We start from the raw sequence: 26180 nt of genomic DNA, 5'->3' as shown, positions 1-26180 counted from the left end.
GATCCGAAACTGATCGACTAAATGTGTTCAAATTCATAAAATCTTCATAATACCTGGGCAGAAATCCCCAATATTAGTCCCTGCTACATAATTAATATTTCTCATGAGAAAATTAAAAACACTTAGAAAAAACATAGAATTCTTGTGCTTCAATATTGTATTGTCTAAAAACTAATTAGAGCAGTTTCTTATGTTGAAGCTGACAACTTTACTATTTCATAGTAAGTTCTTGGATACCATAGAGTTTAATAATTCCCAGTCAGTGATCTGTGGTGCCAGCTACAGTCGCCAAGGTACCAAATGAATGTCAAACTTGAATTTTTTTTTTTAAAAAAAAGGGTAGTTGTTTGCCCTGGGGTGGCTATGAATTTTACCCTTTTTGTCATGTTTTTTCTTAGTTTCTCGTGGGTCGCTAGCCGGAAGTTACCAAGACTTGGCGATCATTCTGTTGGTAGGGCACTGAACCCATGTCCAAGAGCTCGTGGGTTCGATCCCAGCCGGCCGAAGACTCCTCGTGTAGTAAATGCTGATTGATGCCCGTAAGAGTTGTCGAGTCGCAAAGTCCTCCATGTCCCCATAACAAATCAATACCTCTGATGGTACTGATCCACGAGTTTCTTTGTCTTCTGGATTGGTTCAAAATTACAAGGCTACGGAGTTTAACATTAGTAGTCGTAAACCCAAAAATTGGGTCGGCTGTTCTATGACGAATACAAAATAAGATATAAGAAACTGGAGAAGAAAAAAACAACAGATTACTGATAATATATATTTTTTCCATTGCATAAATGAATTATTTTTAACATTACAATGATTTAATAGAAACTGAGATTTAAATTAAACAACATATAATTGAAAAAAAATGGTGATTGAGTGAAATAAATGATATATTACTCTGGATAAATTTTGAATAAAATTGAAATAAATAATGTGGAAATTATTGTATTGTTAAAATAAAGTAGATGTGAAAAACTTATAACTTTATGGTATACATTAAATTTAATTTGTTTAAAATTAAACTATTTTGGTGGCTTTTATTAAATATTACTGCTAAACAATGATATTAAAGATTTTTACTTTCTTGCATTTTGTAAATGTTATTGAGATTTTTTTTTTACAGTTTCTTCTAGTGTCTTGGAAGAAATAGGTTTCTTTCATACATAATTCTAACCCTACCCAACCTTTTTTCTAGGAATTCCATTAAAAAACTTCTAAATATATTTCATTCATCTAAGTTTCTTATTAATAGTACATGCACAAGAAAATCTTTTTTTTTTTTCATAATTTCTTTTCTCCATTTTCAAGTTACATGCTGTTTTATAAAAATGTAGTAGTGTTTCTAATTTCTGTAAAATAAATTTTAATAATATTTTATATTGTAGAAAGATGACTATAGCCATCGGATTAGAAGGAAGTGCAAATAAACTGGGTGTTGGAATCATTAAAGATGGAAAAGTATTATCAAATTGTAGAGCTACGTACATAACTCCTCCTGGTGAAGGTAGATTTTTAAGATCAATCAATTTTTATATACATTTCTCTGTTCTTACGACAATAATCTTAGAACATTTTTTTAAAAATAAATGTTTGATTATATTTATTATCTTCTAAAATTCAGATTTTATAATTTTTTAGCCATTGTAGAGGTTGAAAAACCTATACAATGGTTAGAGAAGAAAAATAGAGATTTCATATATTGAGCCAGAATTAAGAGCACACATTGTAAAAATAATAAACTTTAATGATAAAAATTAACAAATTTGAGAAGAGTTTTAAAAATGACTTCTCCGTCTGAGCTCTAAACTAGTTCTGTTGTTAGAGGCTGTGGCTGCTGTTGTGCGTAGAGGCATTCCTACACTGGTCATCTGACAAATCGCACCTGACCCCAGGTGTGCCAGTGAACAAAATATAAATAAAAAGTAATATATACTCACTTAATCACAGCTACAAAAATTCAAAATATCTCGCTATAACATCATCTGAAAAACTTATAAGAAATATTAATTATCAGACATAAGTATTAATTTCTAGGAGAAAAAAATGTTTCTAAAAAAGGAAAACTGAAATTGTCTTTAATGGAAATATTAGAAATCAAAAATTGCTCGAACTGTTCCATCTCATTATTTAAATTTTTTTTAACAACCTGCTGTAACTTTTGTTAAGAACCTGCTGTATTTTTTTTCAGCCTGAGTTAAAATATCCATACTAATTATAGCATATGACATAACATCATTTTTAACAATATTAGCAATAAATTGTTGATTATCAATCAGAATTGAAGTCATTAACTAGATAATTGACATTCATATAAATGATACTTGGAGAGGATTGAGAAGAGCTGATGTGCCAAAGTAAAACTAATTTTAATATTATCAAAGTTATGCTCAAAGGTCCCAACAATTTGTGGTAATGAAACTCTTGATGACATTCCTTTCTATCCATTAATCCGGAATTTATGGTCAGGAATGAGATTTCCACTTTTTTTCAGATTTTTCCATTTTTCCCCCGAATTTCCGCTGAAAATTTTTTTTGCACAAGTTTAAATATTTTATGAGGAATTTAATTTTCCACTGAGCGAAATTATTGAAGTCCTTATTCCTCCCTCTGAAGTTTCTCTAAAAATCATTTCCTTGGGATAAAACTGGTTGGCCTTTATACAGGGATGAGATTTTTCTCTCGAATTTCAGCCTTTTTATCAAAAACTCCGATTCTCTAAAAGTTTAGTTTTTTTTATAAATATCCCGCTTTTTTTCTTCTTTTTTTTAAAATTCAGTCGTTGAAGTAAAATAATTATATTTATTTACGATTTTCAAAGATATTTATCCGGTNGAAAATAAGATTTTCCATATTTTTTATCCGTCGGCGGGACAGCTCGTATTTTCGTAATTCAGACGTCGCTGCTTCTTACATTCTGGCGTGAAAACAAACAAAAAAAGAGAGAAAAAAATAGAGGTGGATTTGCGGTGAAAATATTTATTTGCTCATTCAGTTAATCTTGTAAATTTTAATTTATTATGTCTAAACAAAAACAATACAAACAAGCCTTTTGGAAATCCCAAGTTCAGACTCTGCAAATATGTCGATTTTTATTCACGCAATTTTAATATCAATCATCGATTTTCGCATTTACCTGATTTAAAAGTTGCGCATTGCGATTTTTATTTACGCTATTTAAATACCGTACATTATGATTCTTATTTACGAGATTTAAAAATCCAATATCGTGTTTTGTATTTATGCATTTTTAAAATTGCGATTTTATTATCAAACATCAATTTTTGTATTTGCCTGATTTAACAGTTGAACGTTACGATTCTTATTCAGGCGATTTAAATATTGTGCATTGTGATTCTTATTTACGAGATTTAAGAAACCAGCATAGCGATTTTTATTTATGAGCTTTTAAAACCCTATGTAGCAATTCATATTCACGCGAGCTTAAAATCCAATGTCGTGTTTCGATTTTGCGGTTGTAATATCACGCAATTTAAAAATTATGTATTGTGATCTAAAAGTTACGCATCATGATTTGTATTTTCGCATTCTTTAAATTTGATGTAGAGTTTCATATTTGCGTGATTCTGACTACTCTCATCCCTGTTTATAGTACAACTGGCTTGTTGACATTCTATTGGCAAACATTTAAAATTAAAGCGGTAATATTTAAAGTTTATATGTGGTCTCAGTGTGTCTGGAATGTTAGTACTGTTTTCTTCTATCTGATTACACATTCTACTGATCTGTCTGTTAACTGATCATGTTTATATTTGTTAGTAAACATTCAAAATTTTCCCCTGACCGTGAAGTGTGTTCTGTAATATAGTTAATCAGTGCAGTACAATACCGTAAAAAATATTTCACAGTGAAAAATGTGGTGAGCACTTAAGAGGACAAAATACCACGGGATAGTTTTTTGTCGCAGAATCTCTTTCCCCTCCATGTCAAATTTAAAATTTCAAAAAAAAAAAAAAAAAAAAAAAAAGAGAAAGTGAGTTCAGGCAAGCCTAGAGTAAGTCATTAAGTTTCGATTACTGAAAAAAAATTCAAAATATCATAATGCAAACAAATTACTGGAATAGAACTTCTCCATTCCGAAATCCTAAGATATAGTTAGTTCTCATAATTTATTTTGATTTTGATATTTTAAAAATTTCTTGTTAGTATTTAAAACTTTATGGCTTGTTCTAAGTTTGTCTGAACTCACTTTTTCTATACTTAGTTATTAGCTATAGAGGTGAATGAGCATTTGCGAAAAGTTTCTCCCGTGGTATGGGGTTCTCTTAAAAGACATGGAATCCTGGGTAAATGCCTCCTCATGTTACTTCATGACAAAGCATGTCCCAATTCTGTTGTTCGTTTTCACTTAAAACCTTATTCAACAATTCGATTGGGAACAGTTTGATTTTTTTCTGTTCCGCTCCGATCTTGTACCTCGAGTTCTTAAACTTGTAGCGTGGTCCATTGACAGTGAGAATGACACAAAACGGTGTTCAGTAGTGATCGTCTGCACTGGTGGCATCTTTCTTTGAAGAGAGGTCATAGACAGGCTAGTTTGCTGCTCAGACTTGATAAATGTCTGAACAAGGGTGGTTGGTAACTGAAGGGAAAAAAAATTCCTAATTTCTTTTTGGTGTAAAAATAACATTTGTTATGAAAAAAAATTATGTGAGTTTTTTAAAAATTATACTCATAGATATTGATGTTTGAATTATCCACTATTTGAAATACTGTGAACTGTCACTACAACAATATCTAATACAACAATAACACAATAACTTCCTCTACTACAATAATATTTTGTTGTCCTGATAAATCTGCAAAAGAGTTAATGTTGTTCTACGCCCTCAATATTGAAATATTCTCTAAAACAGTATACGCTGCGCAAAAGAATTTTTAGAAAAAAAGTTTTTGGATTTATTTTCTTTTTTATCTTAGATTTTATTTTCCAAATACTAAAAGAAATTCTTTTTTTTATTATCATCTTTTGCCATGTTTTCTATCTTTTTTGTCTAAATAAGACTGTTTGGAATTTTCCTTTTCACTAATATAAGATATCAGTACAACCTCATCCTTCACATAGATGGAGACTATCCAAAGCCCTTCCTTTTTAAAAATGCCTCCTTTATCGACCAGAAGTTGCAGATGTTTAATTCGATTCATATTTAAACCTAATCATGAGCCCCACACATCATGTTAAGGAATCAAATGCTTTTTTGATGTGAAGTTAGATGATTCAATGAAAACTCTTCAAGTTTGAAGCATGTTATTTTGTAACAATTTATTTTTTCCTAAGATGATAGGATGAAAGCAACTTTCCTTTAAAGAAATACTTAACATTACCAATGATATAATATTTATATATAAATGCATGTATGCATATATTAATGCTAAAAATTGAAAAGAAAAAAAAATCTTATTGTACTCTCCAGAATGTAGGCCCTCATTATAGCAATATATCTCTCTGCAGCAATATATTTATTTAATGACAAAAATAGTGTTCTAACATAGTTTTACTGTAGTCTATGCTTAGATTAAAATAATTTAATATACTTTTGTTATTTTTTGTTAGGATTTTTGCCAAGAGATACAGCTCACCATCACCAGAAGCATGTTCTGGATGTTTTACAAAAAGCAGTGGAAGAAGCACAGATTGAACCATCTGAAATTGATGTTGTTTGTTATACAAAAGGTATTATAATGATCTTCATTTTGTATTTAAGCCAGTTTCTTTTTTTTTTATTAAGTTTTTAAAATTAAAAAGATACTATTAAGGCTATTTTTATTGATCTTTTTGTTACTTCAAGATTAAAAATTTTATATAGATGTAGAAAAAAAAGCCAATATAGTAAAGGTATTATGTACAGAACTACAAATTCATTCCAACTACATTCTAAAAAATATCATTCAGTTTTATTTTTCTAATGAGAAGTTTTCTAAATTTATCATTCTCTTGCTTGCTTGAGATTTCCTTACCTATAATCTTTCTTTTTATTTAAAATCTCATTTTTTTCTGAGGTAATTATTTGATTGATACGCATACAATAATTCACTCATTTATATCACATCACTTTGCAGAAACTTTATTAAAAACAATAATATTTTTCGGGGTCACTACCGTATTTTTCGGCGGAAGAGCCGCGGCGCTATCGAAAAAAAAGTTTTTTTCCCCTACATGCGGCACTTTCGATGCAGCAGCGCTTACGACGAAATATTTTTTAGTAGCAAAAAAATTTGTCAAGGAAAGTTATTTAAGATGAAATCATTTTCTGAGAGAAAGACTATTACAAAAAAATTAATAACAAAGTCGACGAAATATTCGCCCGTATCGCGATCTGCTGCAGAACATCGCCAATTCTTAGCAAACTTTCGGCAGTAGCCTGTAGGAAAATAAATAAACGAAATAATAATTTAAAAAAAACATTGCATAAGTAGAAAATTTAAAAGGTATGCATCTTGTATCCACCCCCAGCTGAAGGAAAAATCGCAAGCTGGAAATCTATTTAGCGCCTAGGCAATTGTAATTTGAGCGAACAGAAAAGGAAGAATAGGACCCTAAATCCGACACTCACGGGACTGTCGAAATGCCGAACTTCGGATCTCTTTCGGAAATTCCAATATGGCCCCCAAATATTACTACTATAATTCAATTCCACTGTTAATTTCTGAAAAGTCAATAAATTTAGTCAAGTTTCGATCGTAGATTATGATGGGGTGAATTTAAAACTGGCCCATCTTAAGAGAAATTTTACTAATCAAAATAATAATCTATATAATATAATCAAGAAGAAATAATCAGAATCCCATGAAGAAGAAATAATCGTTTCTTCTCTGTAGCGAGATCATAGTTCTTGTTTTTTCTTTTAGATAACATTTTGTTTTAACAAAAGACGCTTACCTCGCAAGAAAGAAAAAAAAGCTAACAGGGAACTACAAAAAAAAAAAAAAATTTTTTTTTAGCACTTAATGCTAAGAAACTAACAATGAATAACAACAAAAAACAAGCTAAAAACTAATGAGGATAAAAAGAAACAAGCAAGCAACAATTAACAAGAAAAAATAAAAAGCGGCAAAATAAAAAAAATTAATGAATCGAATAAAAAACCGCAAAAGGGATAGAATTCATTTTGTTGTCCGCATGGTAGTTTCAATGTCAACTGGGTGAGGCCAATTTATGGTCAAACAGAGGAAGGAAATGTGGGGGCAAATCAGTAAAGCACAAGCATAGCTGTCAAGATTGATTGATCAGTTTTTTCCAACTTCCATTTCTTTATTTTGTTCATTGGAAATGCAGGTGTTTTTACTTCTCACTTCATTTTAAACTGTTTTGGAAACAGATGTTTCCTTTGACACAGATTTTTTTTTTCAAGCTTCTTTTTTATTTTTAAAAGATAAAATAAAGTAAGTTACTTCAACAGAATAAAATTCCAAATAAAAAGAATATAGCTGATTTTTTTTTTATCTTATCAATATAAATTTCTTAAAAAAAAAAGAAAAAAAGATTAGATCAGATTAAGTGCCGAATTTTGGAATGCTGGATTAGGGGTCCCATACCCTTTTCTTTTCCCCAACCCCTTTAAAATATAACTGATTGATTCCTCCTAAACAGCTCCAATAGAAATGACACGTGGAGGAGGTGGGTTACACCCCTCTTTTAAACATTTTCTTCTCTCTTTCTAAGTTGAGTCACATTGGGTTATTTCCATTGAAGGAGAGGGCATTCTACCCACTAAAATTCCACCCTCAAAGATTGCGAAAGTGAAACTTATTTCCCCTTCACTCATTCCTTCAGAATTTTTTTGGGGCCTGCTTAGTTATTTCTTATTCTTGTTATTATTACTTATTTCATTATTATTAGCTGTTTCATTATTATGTATTAGTTTTTCCTCAAATTGTTAACGGTAATAAATTTTAAAATCTTTCTTTTAATAAATTTTTATTTTATTTTTCTTGTTACATTGTTTTACGGATTTCTGTAATCAGTTCAGCCTTAATTCAGCTACTGAACATATAAATATTTTTTTGCTGTTCTTCTGTTTTTTGGAGTGGGGCCAAGTGGTAAGAACAACTTTATTTTATATAGTTTTTTTCTTCTTTTTTTTGCTGAAAGAGAACTTTTTTTGTTGCTTTTTTTTTGTTGCTGAAAAAGAAATTTTTTATTATAATTTAGAAATGAAAACTTTACTTTATGAAATGCATAAAAAAATGTAATTTTTTATTATACAGATATTCTAAATGGTAATTTAAAGGTCTCTTCTAAAAGGATGCTGATATGCGCGGTTTAGCGCCATTGTGGCGCTTACTATAACTTTTTTTAAAAAATTTCATTTTTATCGAGGTGCGGCGCTTGTGACGAAAAATACGGTAATGTCATGAAAATTGAGTAAACAACAAAAATAAAAAAAGGACAAGAAATGTAACAAAGTAAAAAAATAGTAAAAAATAGGTTTTTCATTTCTAAAATATTTTTTTATATTTGTACTTATGTTGGTTTAGTTCTGTGCTGTAGTTTTATATAATCTTGTTTAGGTCCTGGCATTGCAGCTCCTCTAATGTCTGTTGCTGTTGTTGCTCGCACAATTGCGCAACTTTGGAAAAAACCAATTATTGGTGTTAATCATTGTATTGGTCATATCCTTTTGTATTTTCTACTAAATTTTGTTATTTTAATATTATACACATTTGTATTTAAGGAAAGTATTTTTGAGAAATCTCATTTTATACTGGTGAAAGTGCAGTTTAGCGGGGGCACCAAATAATGAAGCTTGGCTTCAGCTGAAGTTTCTAATCTTGTACATATTGAGCTTTAGCATTAAATGCTCAATAATTATATACATAATATCTTATCATGCTCCATATTTTTTAATATCCTTAATTTTGTACAACATTTTCAGCTTACTGTGTTTGTTTTTACTTAATATTCCAATTTAGTTTTCTTAAAATTATCAATGATATGATAATTGAGGAAAAAGCTTTGGCCAAAGCCTTGTCCTTACCGAAGCTTCCTTCTATCTCTAGTTATAACCAATCATTATCTAGTTATAACCAATCAATAATATCATTAATTGAAGTCAGTTAGAATTGTTTCTGTTTAAAATTTTCTCCATTAGCTACATATTAGATTTATTGATGTAACGGAATTGTTTGAGCATACACATATAGCTGTAATTTTGGTATTATTTGATCAGACTATTGTACCAAATAATTCCAAAACTTATCCTTAAAACTTAACAGAATCTCCATATTACCGTCATAAAATGTAAAAGATGGCTTCCTTTTAATAAAAAGAAATAAATAAAAAAATGAAAGGAAAGAACGTGATTTCTAAAATAAAATATATTTTAAACTTTTGTGATTTTGGAATATATATGTTTTTTGTCTGATATATTATCCTTTTGAAATCTTGCTGAAGCCAATCATTATCGAATTTTTATTTATCAAATGAGAATAGATAATTCACGAGCATTTCTTCCCCCTCCTATGCAAGATAAAGGCATCTTTTGAATATAATTCAGCGAAAAGGAAAATCATTCTAAATCTTTTTCTGAAAAGGAAATCAAAATTTTTTACTTTCCAAAAGAAAAATCTTTCTACAAGAATTCTGTAACATACTGCGACAATGTTGCTGTGTTGTCACGATTTTGCCTCAGGGTTTACCAGTTGCAATGGATTTTTCAGTTACCTGCCATTAGAGGAACAAAAAATATTTCATGATACTAAAACAGATAGTTTTAATTACAATTGTTTATTGATCATTAAATAGAGTTTATTTAATCAAAAAAATTTATAAATTGAGATTGAATAAAGCACTCCTCTTTTATTCGAATAACCCTCTTAATTGAAAAGAGTTGGTGCGAAACAACCTTTAAGCTGAATCAAACTGTATACATTTTTTTCTAAATATAAAGGAGGAAATGTTTTGGAGATTTTTTTCTTCATGTATTGAAAGAGTATAATTTAATTATTTAATTGTTCCTTATTAATTTATCTTTTAGGATTTGTGTATTAAAAAAGCATTTTTGTTATGACACCTTAATTTCATTGATAACAAATATCGAAATGGGACGCCTTGTTACTGGTGCTGATAATCCTACTGTCTTGTATGTCAGTGGTGGAAATACTCAGGTAATTTTTGTTAACATGTGGATATTTAAGTTATTTCAATCTTTTCATTTACAGTACAAAGTCTGATACTCAGATGTCCAGACACACAAATGAGCTAAACTCTTTTTTTGTTCTTTCCAAAAATAGTTTTTTTTNTTTTTTTTTTTTTTTTTTTTTTTTTTTTTTTTTTTTTTTTTTTTACAATTCGTTCTAAAATCTTATGTACGAGAAAAAAAATCTTTCCTCTTGTTGCGTTTTGGGTAGTCAATCATCTAAACTTTGATGTGCACCCTTAAAGAGTTGTTGAAACTTCTGTGGGAGAATGAGTTATGCATATTTATAAAACTGAATGTCAGTAATGTTCTGAAATTTTAATAAAATTTTTTAATGGTATTTGTAAACGTAAGAATAATAATGATTAGATTTGTACTTATTATAATGTAAAAGATGAAAGTAATATATGAAAAAAATTATATTAAAGTATTTTATATGGCAATTTTAGATATTTTTAGTTTAGAATTAAAATGTGGAATGTCACATTTCATGTGTTACAATTTTACAAACCGCCTCCATCTCTAAGGGTAACATCATTTACGGCCATAAAAAAAAAAGCTATCAAAGCAGGAATTAATTTTAATGCAGCTCAACCTTAAAAACAAAGAAAGAGCTGCAAACTTTTTATTTTTTTTAATCCTTAATGGTCCAAAAGTATTTTAAATTCACTTCCCACCTGGTAATAAAATTAATAGTAAATATGACGAACATAAGAGCAATCATAAAATCATTTTTGCAGTCAGAGATGCAGCATTTGTAACAGTAATTAAAAGTGTCATGTCGATTGTATGGTTTTAATTGTTGAAACTCTAAATCATTCTGTTAATTTTATTTATCATTTTTAAAAAAAAAGGTCTCTTAATCCAGTTTTTAGTCTTTTCAGTACCCTATCAGTACTTTTAATGCGAAATCTGTAATCAAAAGTACTGAATAAAAAAATTATAAACTTTTATTTCAGGGATGAGATTTTTCCGCCTTTTGCCAGATTTCCGGCTTTTTATATTTTTTATGTCAAATTTTCCGCCTTTTTCAAGTCAAAGTTTCATAAGTCTTTCATTTTTCCAACATGAACCTGCTTTCCTACGAAAACTACTTTTTCTTGCTTTCAGTATGGTGTCACCTTTTTTGTAGCCAATAAGATCGCATGTCTTCTACCAATGAAAACACACCTTTTCTTCCCCCCCACCTTGCTTCAACTATTTCCTCAACCTAAGGGGTTTAATTTTGATGGGAGCATCTTTCGTATCTTTTACATGTAATTTTTTTCCCTTTTGACAAATTTTGAATTTTCATCCTTTTTGCTTTATGACCATTCTCATCCCTGTTATTTATTTATTTATTTTTGTTCTTTTTTTTACAGATTTAAAAAACTGATAAAATTTATTTATTTAAAAAACTTTTTTGCATGGACTGAATTTGCTTTGAATGTCTCAAATATTAGCTTAAAATAAAATTGTGCTCAGCAGAGAATTGAAAATTAGTTTTAAAATAGGAAATTTTTGTATCAATAAAACTGGAATTAAGTTTGCAATTAAATTTTGTTTAGATAATAGCTTATAATGAAAGACGGTATAGGATATTTGGTGAAACAATAGACATAGCTGTCGGTAACTGCCTGGATAGATTTGCCAGAGCCTTGAAGGTAACACTAAATTTATTTTATGCAAGTTGAATTGATTTTTTTTTATAACTAACTGATTTGATTTTTATTTCAGCTATCTAATGATCCTAGTCCTGGTTATAACATTGAGCAATTAGCTAAAAAGTAAATGTTTTTTCCATACTTTTTCTAAATTTTTCTTAAACTTATTGTTCATTTTAAAATCAAAGCCGCATTGATCATCATTATTGATATCATCATCTATTCTTTTATTATTCTTATCTATAGGAGTTATTTTTTAACCATTTCTGAAACGTAATTAGTATTCTAGTTTATTTTTAAACTTTCTCTGAATTTCGAAATAGCAAACAATAATTTTTAAAAATGCAACCATGAAATTTCATGTTTGGAATTTTATTCAAGTTGCTTAATTCCTAACTATTCTGTGACTTGAAAGCCTTATTGACATAAGTCTGTTACAGCATCATGTACTTTAGTTTTGTAATTGAATTTTATTAAACCATTTTTCTTTAAAGCGTAACTGAAAATTTTGTCTATTGGTAAATTTCTTCTCTATTGATAGTTTTTATATTGAAATTAATTTTTATCTTTCTTGACTTGGTAGTTGAAATGTTTAACTCAAACTTCAGACTTTTACTAGATGTGTGCAGGTCTGCGAAAGTGGCACCAACATCACATTAATACTACATACCTCAGGACCAGTGGTTGGAAAAACTACATTATTTTTGTAGTTTACTGCAACTACTTCGTTACAAATGTAGTTATATACATCTACAACTACCTTTCTTTTTAAATGTAGTGACTACGAACTACTTTGGAATTGTGGTAACTACTTCGCAGTTTGTTACATGTGCCAGTTTATTATTCCAAAACATTTCTTTAGAATTTGTTCATTTAACCTTCAATTTTTTATGCCTTTTTTGACAGTAAATATTGGTTGGTTCTAATGCCACTTGCCACACGGGCAAGCCTGCTTGGTGAAACCAAGCAAATTTAAGGCAGAGTGTGCGATTCTTGTTTTTTCTATGGCGCTATCTATGACCAAGAATTCGATTTGTGCCACATCATACACACCTGTTTATAACCCATTCATTCATCCACAGATCGTAATTTTGACGTGCATCAGAGAACGATCAATCTCCAATCCAGTACCGCCAGAGGTATTGATTTGTTATAGGAACATGGAGGACTTTGCGACTCGACGGGATCTTAACCTGCATCAGTCACCAACTACACAGGGAGTCTTCAGCTGGCAGGGTTCAAACCCACAAACTCTCGGACATAGGCCCAGCGCCCTACCAACCAGGCTATCCCGACCCTTAAAATATTTCCTTTAAGAAATGCAAAAATATCAAATACTTTCAATTTTTAATTGTTTAATACTCTTTTAGAAATTAAGTGCAGTAAAGTATGTTTCCTTCCTTTTAAGTACGATCAATGTTTAGGAATGTGCATTCGCATATTAAATATGACCTAAGTGATTGTCTATTTTTGGTAATAGCTAGTTTAAATATTAGTTATACGTGATTTTAAGTACTTAATTTCTGTTAATGCTCAACTACAGGGTCATTTTCATTGCATCCATAGGTACCATTTGTACCCATCAAATTAGTTGTATTAGAACCGTGTTTCTTTTCTAAACTAACGTTAAAAGTAGTTGGCATGCCTGTTACAAACTACTGTTTTTATGGTATTGCACTACTCACTACACTACTTTTAAAAAAAAGTAGCGCACTACTCTACAAACTACGAAAAAAGTATCAACTATAGTAGTTTTACTACTTGTTGTGCGCTACTTTCAACCACTGCTCAGGACTCCCTTACTCTGTACCAGACCAGTCTCGATACTTTTGGCAAAATTGTGTATAACAGTTTAAGAAGTATGTTTCATGATCATGTGCACTTGAGCCTATACAAACATCTTATTACAAGAAATTACTTTGGTGAACATTCATGAACTATAAAACTGATACAAATTATACACTAAACTCATTCACTTTTTAACTATCTTTGGAACTTAGCTGAATAAATTTGAAGCTATGTGTCTTTTCAATAGATCAATCAAGCATAGATTCAAAAACGTTTAGATTTAAAAAAATTCTTATTGAGTTCAATTACAGTAAGATGGATTTAAAATCATCACAAACCAATTTATTTGCTGGATAAAACTAAAAAGTAGTTCGAAGATTCTTGGTTCTTTAAGTTTTCAATTTCTATGTTTAGACATTCTGTTTGTAAGTATTATTTCATGCATTTTTATGTTTTGTATGTACGCTGATTGTCGCCAATGCTAAACAAAAGGAAAATAATTTTTGTTGGAGATGTCTTCTTAGAATTCTTCAGATTATAAGCTTACTGACCTGTCTTAAACCACTTTTAATTTAAAGCGAATTCAAATTTATTTAATATTTTTTAATTATTTACTGAATTATTTATTTTTAGTGGGAAAAACTATTTGCCTCTGCCATACGTTGTAAAGGGCATGGACGTGTCTTTCTCTGGTTTATTATCTTATATTGAGGTACATTTATTTGTAAATTTTTGATAAAAAGATTTTGTGGTAATTAATTTTATTATTTTTTTAAGGTGGCTGAAGAGCAACATTTAAAAAAAAATCATTAATATTAAACTTTACATTTAAAAATATTTAGTTATTGTTGATAAATTATGAGAGCTTAGCTATATTATTGGTATGCTAAAAAATTCAATATTCTTATTATATTGTTTATTTATATTGGTTATTGTTATATTCAGTACAATATCCCAGGACCTCGGCTGGTTCGGAAAACAGATTGTCTAACAAAAATCAAAACTTACTTCAATGCTTTGTTTCTGAACTGTAAGCTATCTGTTTAGGTCAATATAGTGTAAAACATTGGGCAAAGGGGTGAAGTATATGATTTTGCAATAAAGGGGTGTCCGAAACATTGAGAAAAAAATGGTACATTATTAATGGCTCCCCCTTAATGGTGGCACTGCTTTCACAACTATAATTGTCAAAGCTATCGCAAATGTTTACTTTTCATTTCGATAACATTAGGAATGTAGTATCAATTTATTTTGTAATTAATTTTAATTATTTCTTAGTGCTTCCTGCGCTGCTTACTCTTGTAATAAACATCCATGTGTCTGAAAGTCCTATTGTTTTAACGCAGTACTCATCAACGCAGTTTCATCACTGCAGTCTAGTCAACACTTGATAAATTTTTCTCCGCCTTGCTGGGGGGGGGGGCATTAATTCTGTTTATAATTTGAATTATTTTGATTTAATAATTTTAATTTAATTGTGTTTAAATATGCTTAAACATGCCTTTAAAATAAAATACAATTGCTTGTGTGATATTGATGCGGCTTTAGGCAACGTCTCTCAGCTCCCGGGTAACCTCTCGTCCATGGAAAGTGGTACAAACCCGAGAGAAATACACTACAGTTAATAAAAATTAATAAAATGGACGTTTGTATGATCTGGTACCATTTGAGCCATGAACCCGCATCCATCAGTGGCACGGGGCCAGACGGACCACTGTTTTAACACACTGATTTTTTGACGTTTTTACTGCTTTTAAATGTTTACGTTTTTTTTCTATACATCCAATATCCTGTAATCAGAATACTGTAGCATAAATAAACTCCTCCTTTATTTTAAATAAGTGTGTAATGGAAATCAGAGAGTTATTTTTTTCAAAGTGCAGGGCTCTTGGTAGATAGAAAATAGAGTGACGTTGTTTTACATTCTGAATGTTAATGCAGAATTACTTCTAGGTTAATTTGTTATTTCTGTGGAGAAACCAATGTTTAGTTTATGTGTATTATTTATTAGCTAAACTCATTAATATAAAAGTTTGCTCTATTGTAATTTGTAGGAGCGTGTTGATTCTTTCTTGTCAGATGGCCAGTATACAAAAGAGGATTTATGTTTCTCTTTGCAAGAAACAGTTTTTGCCATGTTGGTAGAAACAACAGGTAATACTTAGAATTCAATTTTAAACAATTCTGGTGCACATGTTTTACATGTGCATAACGCAGCATAAATATTTCAAATTTAGTGAGTAAAGTGGCTTTTTAAGTTTTTCTGTGAATATTAATTTTTTGAAAAAGGCCAGAATATATCCCATTCCCATATGAATGGATCAATTTTTAATTAAACCACTAATAAATTATATTCACATCTCCACAAATATTTACACTAAGTTCATGAAGTTTTATGTAGCTATTAAAAATAACAACATTAGTAATCGATGCAAGAAGCTTATTGCTTGATTTTCTGGCATAAGGTTTTCAAAAATACTTGTTTTCTATCATAATTTATTGTAGGTCTCCTAAACCTCTGAAAGCTTTAAATCTTACTGCTAAGTATGAAAAATCACACGAATTAAACGCCTCTAAAGTTGCAACATAATATTTTTAGTATTTCTTGAGAAATTTTAAAAAATGTCAAAAACGAAAAGTATCTCTTCCATTAGTCTAGGGTAGTTTGTATATATATATATAATACAGGTGAATCTATATTTAGTGAAAATTGAATATCTTTACATATATAGCTGGCAACTTTTATGAATTTTGTAAAAAATTTTGTTTTTGCATTTAAATTGGTAGTAAAATTTATACTTCCTATTTCTTTCTTCGATTTATTAAGTTTATTTAAAATGATTTTGACTACCACTGCATATAAATGGATTAATATTTATTAAAGTGTAAAATAATTATGGAATGTTATTTTCGAACTCTGATCCAAATAAGACAGGTATTATTGTTTATACTAGTAATTCAACAAAAAAATTTTTTGCTACCATTGTGAAAATTCTCTTGGAAGACACTAAGAGTTGGCAGGTATGTCATATAGATATTTTTCTTGTAAAAAAAGCAGCTTTTGAAAAATTGTTCCCTTTTTTCTAGAAAAATCCCTTTTTTCAAAATGTTTGGTCACTTATTTTGAAGATTATAGGTGATTAACGCCCTGGCTTTTGTATTTATTACTAATTGTAATAAAAATGGATTAGTAATAAACTACATAATTAACAACTACATAAAGTCAGTTTATTACTAAACATGGCATTTATGCAGTTGTGACCAAGTTCAGAACTGAATTATAAAAATGCCCTACTTATTATATTTTAATTAGAAGTGACTGATAATTTGGAAGTCGCTTGATTGCATAACATTAATATTCAACATAATTTTCAATTCTCAAATGATAACTTTCTGCAAAATCTTGATAGATTCCTCTCATTCTTTTTGTAGTTAAGATGTTTATGTATATATTGGATAATAAGCAGTGAAAAATAATAGAATCTATTAAGATTTGCAATTTTATGGAAGTTCTGCATTTAAGAAATGACAACCCTAAATCTTCAGATTAGAATTTTTTACTTACTTAAGTGGTATTTATTAAAAAATATGTTTATTCTAGAACGTGCGATGGCCCATTGTGGTTCACAGGAAGTCCTGTTAGTTGGTGGAGTAGCTTGTAAGTTGTTTGTTTTATATTTGCATCTATTGTTCAAGATAATACTTTCTTTATGAATAACAAAAAATAATTTACTCCTCTATTCATTTTAAAAATCAATGCTTTTATTTGAAATTTTTAATAATTTTTTGAAATTTTTACAAATTTTTAGTAGTTTTTAATATCTTTTAGTTCTCAAAACTCAGTGTTATTTTTTTTTTACCTTATAATTTTTCCTTTAAAATTTTTTTAATATTTTATTGCAAATGGAAATTTTTTATTCTTCTGTTGGCGATATTATCACATGAATCAACTATCATTGGTTCATCATCAATCTGCTTACTGCAATTTTCTTTCTCTTTTTATTGAAGATTTTATTGGTTGGACATTTGTTACATTTATTTTATCACGGCCATTAACCCTTTGATGCAGCCTGGTAGTGAAATCTGAACTTAGAGCAATAAAGATGAAATTTTTTTTAACCAATTCAATTAAACAATTCACAGTAAAAAAATTTAAGGAAAAAAATATTGATTCATAACATTAGGGCTATATAGAAAGAATGAATAAAAAGAAACATCTTAAATTGCAAACCTATAAAGTCAAGATTCAGTGGGAAACCTAAAAAGAGATTGATGTAGCAAAATATCTAACTACAATGATAATTTCAAACTGGCAATTTACGACTAAAAGATTTGTAAGGAATAGGAATGTAAAGTTATGTTCAGTAAGGCAAGGCCCCCAATGGGCTGTAATGCATAAGGAAAAAAAAATTAACCCTCCAAGTGTTGATTCCCTGGGTAAAATTGTACTGAAATTACTGTCCCACTTGTAATTGTGTTGCATTACTGTCCCACTGAATGACAGGATAGCAGATTTTTTGACAAAGAAAAGACTACACCTAAAATTTTGAAAAAAAAATCATAGTTAACACTCAGTGGATTGAATGAAAGTTACAGGTAATTGATACTAGTAAGGAATAAACACTGCTTTGGAAAAAAAGTTTCATAATTCATTGTAAACTTTTAATCTCATTTTCTCAAATAGGGTGCGTAACGTTTTTAAAAAGTACTTAAAGGTGCATATTTTTGATTTTTGTTTTTTAAAAGCTGTGAAAGGTGCTTTTTTCATTGGGTGTTTTTATAAAATCCTTAATGTTCCCTTTTTCAAAATGAGATATTTTTTTATCATGTCAGTTTTTGCCACCAATTATGCAAAAGGCGTTTTCACACTATTGTATTCAATGTTTCTACAATTCATTCAATCACAATAATATTATTAGGATAAGCGCACTTATAAAAAGATTTTCTTCCTATTATTGAAATTAGAATACAATAATAGAAAAAAAAATATTTTTTTTTACATATCCTAATTATATTTGGAGAGATTTCCGTATTGTGATATGTGGCAAAATAATCACCAAGTCTTGGCAACTTCCAAGCAGCAGCGTGCAATAAACTAAAAACAACATCACATAAAGGAACCAACTTGAAAGGTATAACTAGTAGCCACTCCCGGGCAAAAATCTCCATATTATTATTTTTTTCTCTTTAATTTGTAAGTTTAAAATCTATTTTACACCTTGTCAATTGTAGTTAGCGTGACAGATCAAGATACAGAAATATTTCCTCTTTTTTTATTTTTAAGCAGAGTTTAAGAATATTTTTTGAGTGCTTGAAAAGTGCTTAAGAGGTGCTTATTTCTTGTTTAAAAAATTGGCTATGCACCCTGTCAAAACTGTATTTGTGTATAAATAAAAAATACTTAATGTTTTGAACCCATTTTTTTTAATTTGTTAGTCTGAAATCACTGACACTGGTAGATTTTATTATTCTATTTGGCATTAAATATTATTATTGAGATCTGTTTTCTGTCGAGATCAGCTGGTTTTGAGAATAACAAATTAATGCTCTACCAATATGACAAACCAACTTGTATTTTATCTTTTGAAGTTGTCCTAAATGGTACCATTTTTGTACGAGATAAAATTCCTTATGAAAAAGAATTTTTTTAGGCAATGAGAGGTTGCAAGAAATGATGGGGATAATGGCTGAAGAAAGAGGAGCCAAACTATATGCAACTGATGAAAGGTATGCACTGTGCTATTGGTCAGTTGGAGCATTTTTGACAGTGGTCACTTTTTAAAAAAATGTGAAAGTTTTTAATGATTTATTTATTTATCTTTTATCTTTTTATTTATCTTTTATTATTTGTCTTTTGAAATACAGTAGAATCTCAATTAACTGAGCTTCAGTTAATCGATAGCCGATAACGAAGTCTGTTTTTCTTTCTGAATGAGCCCTAAAAAAACCCACACTTTTTAGTTTGCTGTCCAGCTCTACTGCCCCCCAAAACACTAAACTTCCAAGAAATATTACACCCTGAGAAGTTAACAGCATGGAGCAATGCTTTGTTTCCAGTAACCCTATTGTACACCAGGTGCTAATGTGTTATTGGACTGTAATTTTGTAGCAAAAGGTAGCAAAATATTTAAAAAAATGGGAATTTAAAATCAACAAATTAATGTATATTAAATTTAAAAAATACAATAATTTCTTCTGTTATTTTTGAAAATGCATCTTTTAATTTAATTTTAAAAATAGTTAAAAAAATTCTATTTGCTTTTTAAAATTTACTACAAGTAGTTGATTTCCTTTTAAAATTGTTTGAGCTGTGAATTATAATTTTATATATGCTTATTTTTATCATTTGAAAAACATTCTGTTTCTTATTTCAAAAGATGTTAAATTTGCGAGCGAGGTGAGTTTTTAAACGCAGTTTGTATTAACCGAAATGTTCGATATCCCAGATACTAGCGGTCCCAATTAGCTTGGATAATCCAGGTTCTACTGTATTTCTCAAAGCATGGTAAGCATTACAACGTTCATTACTAAAATGAAAAAACATTTTAAGAAACAAACATGAAATAAAGGAAGTTTCAAATTATTAAATATTTAAATAATTCCATATATATTAAAAAAATAATAATAAAATGCACATGGGGGTGCATTTCAAGAGCAAAAAAATGTCAATCAGGTGACAATCGGCTTACAATTTTTTAATCACCACTTGTAATATTTAGTCGCCTGGTGGTGACCATTAATTTTGCCCTGTAATGCACTGCATCTTTTTTCCCCCTCACTACTTGGGGGGTTTCAAGCTTAGATGAAAATGCAGTTTTGTTTATTTCCTAAGCAAATATCTTTTAGAATAAATGAGATACATATTAATGCATAGTTATTATATAAGCTGCTATAGTCTTGGCAATATTTTGATACAGGTCTCCAGATTTATGTACTGCAAAAGCTATGGGGAAAAAAAATTCAATCCTCCTTCATAACTTTTGATGTCATGTTTGGATTTTCTCTCATTAAAATTCAATCCTAAAGATTCAAATGCTAAACTTTTAAGTGTTTTATCAGGTTAGGCTGCCTACTGTTTATTTATTTAATTTAAGCATGTTTTTTCTCTCAATAAGTTCGAATTTTATTTGTGAAATTTGATCGTTATTTGGTGTCAATTATTTTGTTTGGAGAGTGGTCATAAACTTGCCCCCCCCTAAAATGTTTATTTTTCATGCTTTAATATCTTATCTCTGGGATTAATTGATGCAAGAAAATGCTTATACCTATTGATGAAACATGTTTTTCAATATAATTGTGTGATAAACATAAATTAAAGAAAATTATTAATTAATAATTATTATTCGTAATTGTTAAACAGATTTTGACATCTTCTAGAACATTTACACTCATTACATTACTTTTAATTATAAAATTTGAATATTAACAGTCGCAATTTGTCCTAAGGTAAGGTAAGGGAAAAGTTTCTTTGGATGCTTTTGATTCTTTATCAGACTCAAAGAAAACTTTTTAAACTCTACAGATCTAAATGCAAAGCCTAAATACCATTAACTGCTGACTCTTATTTTATTTTTATATGAAATTATAAAATATAATTTAAAATTAAAAATTATTTTCAAATAATTATTGTAAAATGCAAGTAAATGAAACATATACTTAAAATTAATAAATTGAATTAAAAAAAATTTCTTGCTGCATTATTTAATTACTTAAATGTAAAGTAATTAATGAAGTTTTTTAGTTTATGGCACTTTATTCATTAAATTTTGCCATTAGTTACTCTAGTCTAATCAGGTGTGATATCAGATGTAATGTGTTGTCCTGACTTTTTTAAATTAGAAATTAGGTTTTAATTTAATGTAATTTTCATTTTCTAGTGCATGTTTTAGATTACTTTCTGTGTGGAAGAAATTTATGACAGACCCTAATGTAACTTTGATGCTAAATACTCTAGATAATAGTTATAATTAATGATTACACATTTTTTAAAACTAGCATTGATTATTAAATTGGCAGCAATATTAATCGTGAAATTATGCTGTGTTCATTCAAAGCTATGGATTTTGAATGTAGTATTTTAACTAAAATTTTTATAAATAATAAACTAAAGTGTAGTTTAGTGAGGAGAAATGGGCTATAGATTTATTGCACTCCAAAAGATGTACAAGTTATTACAAAAAGTAGAATAGGAATTGTAGTTTTAATATATTTTTGAATCACAAAAAGTTTCCAATCTTGACTGTCATTGTAGTTCATATGTTGACTTAGGAGCACTGCTTTATTTTATGATAGAATATTCACCAAGATTGAGTGAAGATAGTTTTTTATCACCAGTAAACCACACATTTTTATACTTCGGTAAGAAAAATAACATTTGAAATTTTTTTGTCATTTCCATGAATTTTGATTTTGGTCACTTTAAAAGGATGCTATATCATGGGAGAAACTTTTTGCATTAAATTTCTTTCACCGACATATGTAATTTTAAAACTTATGTTTAGGAAAAAGTGAATTCTGATTTACTTAGAGTAAGCCATAAAGTTTCAGGATTACATTTTGGCAAAGCTCTCCTCCCATAATTTGTTTGTATTTCGATATTTTGAAAATAATTTTTGTTGTTGTTTGAAACTCCATGGCTTACTCTAGGTATGTTGGAATTTACTTTTCTCTAAACTTTATATTTTAATACACCAATGGAGATTAAACAAAATTTCGATGAAAAGTTTCTCTCACTTTATAGAGTCTTCTAATACAAACTTGGATACTTTGAGACAACATAAATGTCCTGCATAGAAGCAATTGGGGCATCCAAAACCTTGATGCTGTGTTTAGTATTTTGTAAAAGTCTTAAATTGTTAACAGTCCAACTTATAACAGATGATGCATGACCTCTTCTGTTTCGACTTAATGAATTCTAATGTTTGTTTTAACATGTCTATATGTGTAAGATTCACTCTCTTTCCGTAGATTCTGTATTGATAATGGTGCAATGATTGCCCAGGCTGGTTGGGAAATGTACCGTTCTGGGCAGGTGACAGATTTTGAAGACACGACCGTCACACAAAGGTATGCATATTATTACAATACAATGGCTTTTTGTGAAATAGTGACGAGTCATATAATAGTTACAGTCTATATAATGAAGCCAATGCCAGTAAACCATAAAAATTTTATTTAGAGAAGTAGTGCAGGGTTCCAACGGGTCATGGAGATCAGGGAAAACCTGGAATTGTATTCTAACTCTAAAAAACAGAATTGTCAGGGAAAGTTGCAATTTTTTACAAAAAACCTGGTAAATTCCTATATCATGACTGGAAAATAGCCAGTCTTTTAATTGTAAATAACAGTAATAAGTTATTACAATTCAAGTTAAATAATTCTAACATCTATTGCAATTATTTTATAAAATTCTGCTTTGTAGTGAAACTTTTCCATATTTCCAAGTTTTCTGATGAAAAATTTTATGTGGTAACTTAAATAAAGTATGAATTTTATTGAAATTTACCTGATGTATACCTGGAAAAGTTAGGGAATTTTTTTCTGAAATTGAGAGGTGACCCTGTAGTGACAAGCCTGAAATGTAGTTTCTAGTGTGACAATAATGATTGGGGCACATTTCACAGGGGTTGTGATCATCTTACAAACTATGACAAAGGATAGTATAACAGCTATTAATCTATTACTATTTATTATCAAAGGGCTACTCCTTTCTGGAGCTGGGTTTGATATTTGGAAACACTGACCAAACTCAAAAGGCAGACTTTTTTGTGGAGTTATTCTGTTGCAGGACAACACTGGAGCACAACACAGTGAAAGAGCTTCTGCAGAAATTCCTACTGTTTTACTTATTGCACACTTGGGAATTTAAATAAGTTAGAAACCAAAAACAAGCAAGACAAAATTTTAAAGATATGTATGTTAGCGAAAACAGCACTTCATCACTGTCTGCTAAAATTTTTGGAGCCTTTCTGTAGTCAGTGGTTAAACCAAAAACTGACTGTGCCCTGAAGATAAACTAAGTAAGAAAATGCAATCAAAATATCAAGTATTGAAACAAAAGATTAAAATTCAATGATACAAAAAAAAAAAGTCAAAAGTACACTGAGAAAATACTAATATCACATTTGCATTAAACGTCCCCTGATGAAGTGCTGCTTTTGCTAACGTACACATCTTTAAAATTTTGTCTTGCTTGGTATTGGTTTCGAACTTTTTATTTAAATTGTTTACATAAGACGAATTTGGTTTTAGCGCTTTTACATTTTGACTTATTATTTTAAAGTATTTTTCTTTAAGTTTTTTCTTAAAATTTGCTTTAATCAATTTCATACTTTGATTGGATACTTGGGAATTTCTTACGCTAAATAATAGACAGACTTAAAAAGAAAAGTTACTTCATTTATAATTGTCAATTTGAAAATGTTTATGTATCCAAACTTTTTAATGAGAGTTATTTTTTTAAATAATTTCAAAAATTTTTATTTTTTGTAAAATTTAGAATCTCTATTCAAGAGAATATATTTTTAAATCTATGTTATAAATATTTAAAATTGATTTAAGTGTCCTTTACTATTTAAAAAAAGTTTAAGGATGTAATGAACATAAAAATGCAGGTTGCGTAGCATTTTATAAAAGTACCTAAAGGTGCTTATTTTTGATTTTCATTTTTTAAAAGTCCTTAAAGGTGCTTTTTTCATTGGAAGTTTTTAAAAAGTGCTTAATTTTACGTTTTCCAAAATGAGATATTTTTTCTCTACCATGTTGATTTTTGCCACGATTTATGCAAGAAGACATTGTTCACATTGTTATGCAAGGTTTTCTCAGTTAATTTAACCACAATCTATTTGTCAGTCTGTAGCGCATGAAAGCGCCATTCATTTCACATGTTTCACAAAATACTTGTAGGTTCGCATGTGCATATACTGAGCTGGATTCATTGGCAAGAACTTTTGCCCTCTCGCGTGCAACTCTGCTGTATTTTGTATGAGATTCATAACTTTAGCCTTTATTTGCCATCCTCTTAAATTGAACCGAAAAATCTCTTGAATTTTCGCTGATTACGGGGACCAACAAAACATTGTCAAATTATTTTCCCTAATTGTGTTAGAAAATTTTAATTTCTGGTTGAATTCATCGCTAGTGACATGCGATTGTTTTCGTCACTGCCAAGCTAATGGCCTTCTCGCGATATTCTGTTAATAGATCAGTACCATCAGCATTGAATCGGACTTGGGGATCATTCAATAATGTGATGCCACACTTGGCATTACATATTTATTTCCTATCTTTTAAAATATCTTTCATTACTTAAGCTGATTTTTATTAATAGAATTATATTTAAAATAAATCAAAGACTTAATCTTTTAAAACTAACATAAAATATTTATTTCTTCTTGTATAGATCAATGTAACGGATACTTTTTATTTCATTACTAATGCAGACTTATTAATTCACTGTCGCCTCTAATCGAAAACAAAAAAACTATTAATAACTTTTTATTCTAATTTCCAGCCGCTAAATGTTTCGGTTGCATGGTTGCAATAATTCTCATAAATTTGTTGGCCACTTGTGATCGCCAAGCCCAATATTGTTATGCTGGTTGGCTATGTTGTATTTCGATAAATTGCCAATTTTGGATCTCTTACCCATACTTTCTATGTCCGTTAGGAATAATTATATTCATTTTTAATTTCAAATTTGTGGAGACTGGGAGTGCCCTTACGGGCCTCCCCAGTCTCAATTTCTAACCGTCAGAAATGATATTTTGGCTGTATGATCTCTCAATAAGAGGGCATTCTGATTTCATCCCTTTGTGGCATTTCTTTTTTTTTTTGGATGAAGAAATGGCCATTCTCTATATCACCAATTATGCTTAATAAAATCTAAATTTCACTAAACAATTTGTATATTCTTTCCTGGAGACTGTATAAAGTTATTTTCCACTATACGAATATCGGCGGCGACTGACGGAGAACAAACCTCCGCCATAACTAAGTATGTTAATTCACCTCATCATTTACATCAATATTCAATAGCACTTTCGATAGCTTTTAGTCCATCTGTATGAGAGATTTTTATATGCTTTGATTTTTATCCCCACTGTCTTCATCATCTTCGCTGGATTCATTATTGACAATATTATTGATCATTTCATCGCTAATCTCGTGTTGTCCATCAACTTGTTTTCTTGAGTGTTTGGAAGATAAAATTCAGAATTTTTTTCGGTAGCAGTTTTAAAAATAAAAAATAAACTAGAACAAAAAAATTCTCTAAATATTTGATAGCTCAGTTAGAGCGGAAATTTGGATAATCGGGACTCAGCTGTATTTTCAGTTTTATATGATTTGCAGCTTTATCATTGGTTATAATAACTTTCATTTGTTTACTTTCCTAATCATTTTTTATAATTAATTATGTGTTTATATGCATTTATTAATATAAAAACACCCATTTAAGCTCTTGTAAATAAGTCCAGTTTGTCTGATTTTTTCCAGGTATCGTACAGATGAAGTTGAAGTAACTTGGAGATCTTGACACTTTCAAATTGAATGACAAAATTGTATTATTTTAATTAAATATTTTTTAATATTGTGA

General features: G+C 29.4%; 1 protein-coding gene across 3 annotated transcripts; it reads left to right on the top strand.

Moving 5' to 3' along the window:
• LOC107439237 (Probable tRNA N6-adenosine threonylcarbamoyltransferase Tcs3) lies at positions 1-26180 on the top strand. Of its 3 annotated transcripts, none has more exons than XM_071181960.1 (13): positions 1-293; positions 1383-1501; positions 5570-5689; positions 8527-8633; positions 10054-10122; positions 11702-11797; positions 11871-11920; positions 14219-14297; positions 15640-15739; positions 17187-17243; positions 19237-19312; positions 22553-22651; positions 26081-26180. In XM_071181960.1, exons 2-13 carry the CDS (start codon positions 1387-1389, stop codon positions 26118-26120), a joined length of 1008 nt encoding a protein of 335 aa, XP_071038061.1. In that variant the 5' UTR covers positions 1-293; positions 1383-1386; the 3' UTR covers positions 26121-26180. The 3 variants fall into 3 exon arrangements, with proteins under 3 accessions (XP_071038061.1, XP_071038062.1, XP_071038064.1); XM_071181961.1 differs by having other exon boundaries at positions 2-221; XM_071181963.1 differs by lacking the exon at positions 1-293 and adding an exon at positions 880-986.

Source organism: Parasteatoda tepidariorum, chromosome 6 (genome assembly GCF_043381705.1).
Source record: "Parasteatoda tepidariorum isolate YZ-2023 chromosome 6, CAS_Ptep_4.0, whole genome shotgun sequence".
NCBI lineage: Eukaryota > Metazoa > Arthropoda > Arachnida > Araneae > Theridiidae > Parasteatoda > Parasteatoda tepidariorum.
The sequence above is the reverse complement of the archived record's forward strand: the minus strand, read 5'-3'. Positions and strand labels throughout refer to the sequence as shown.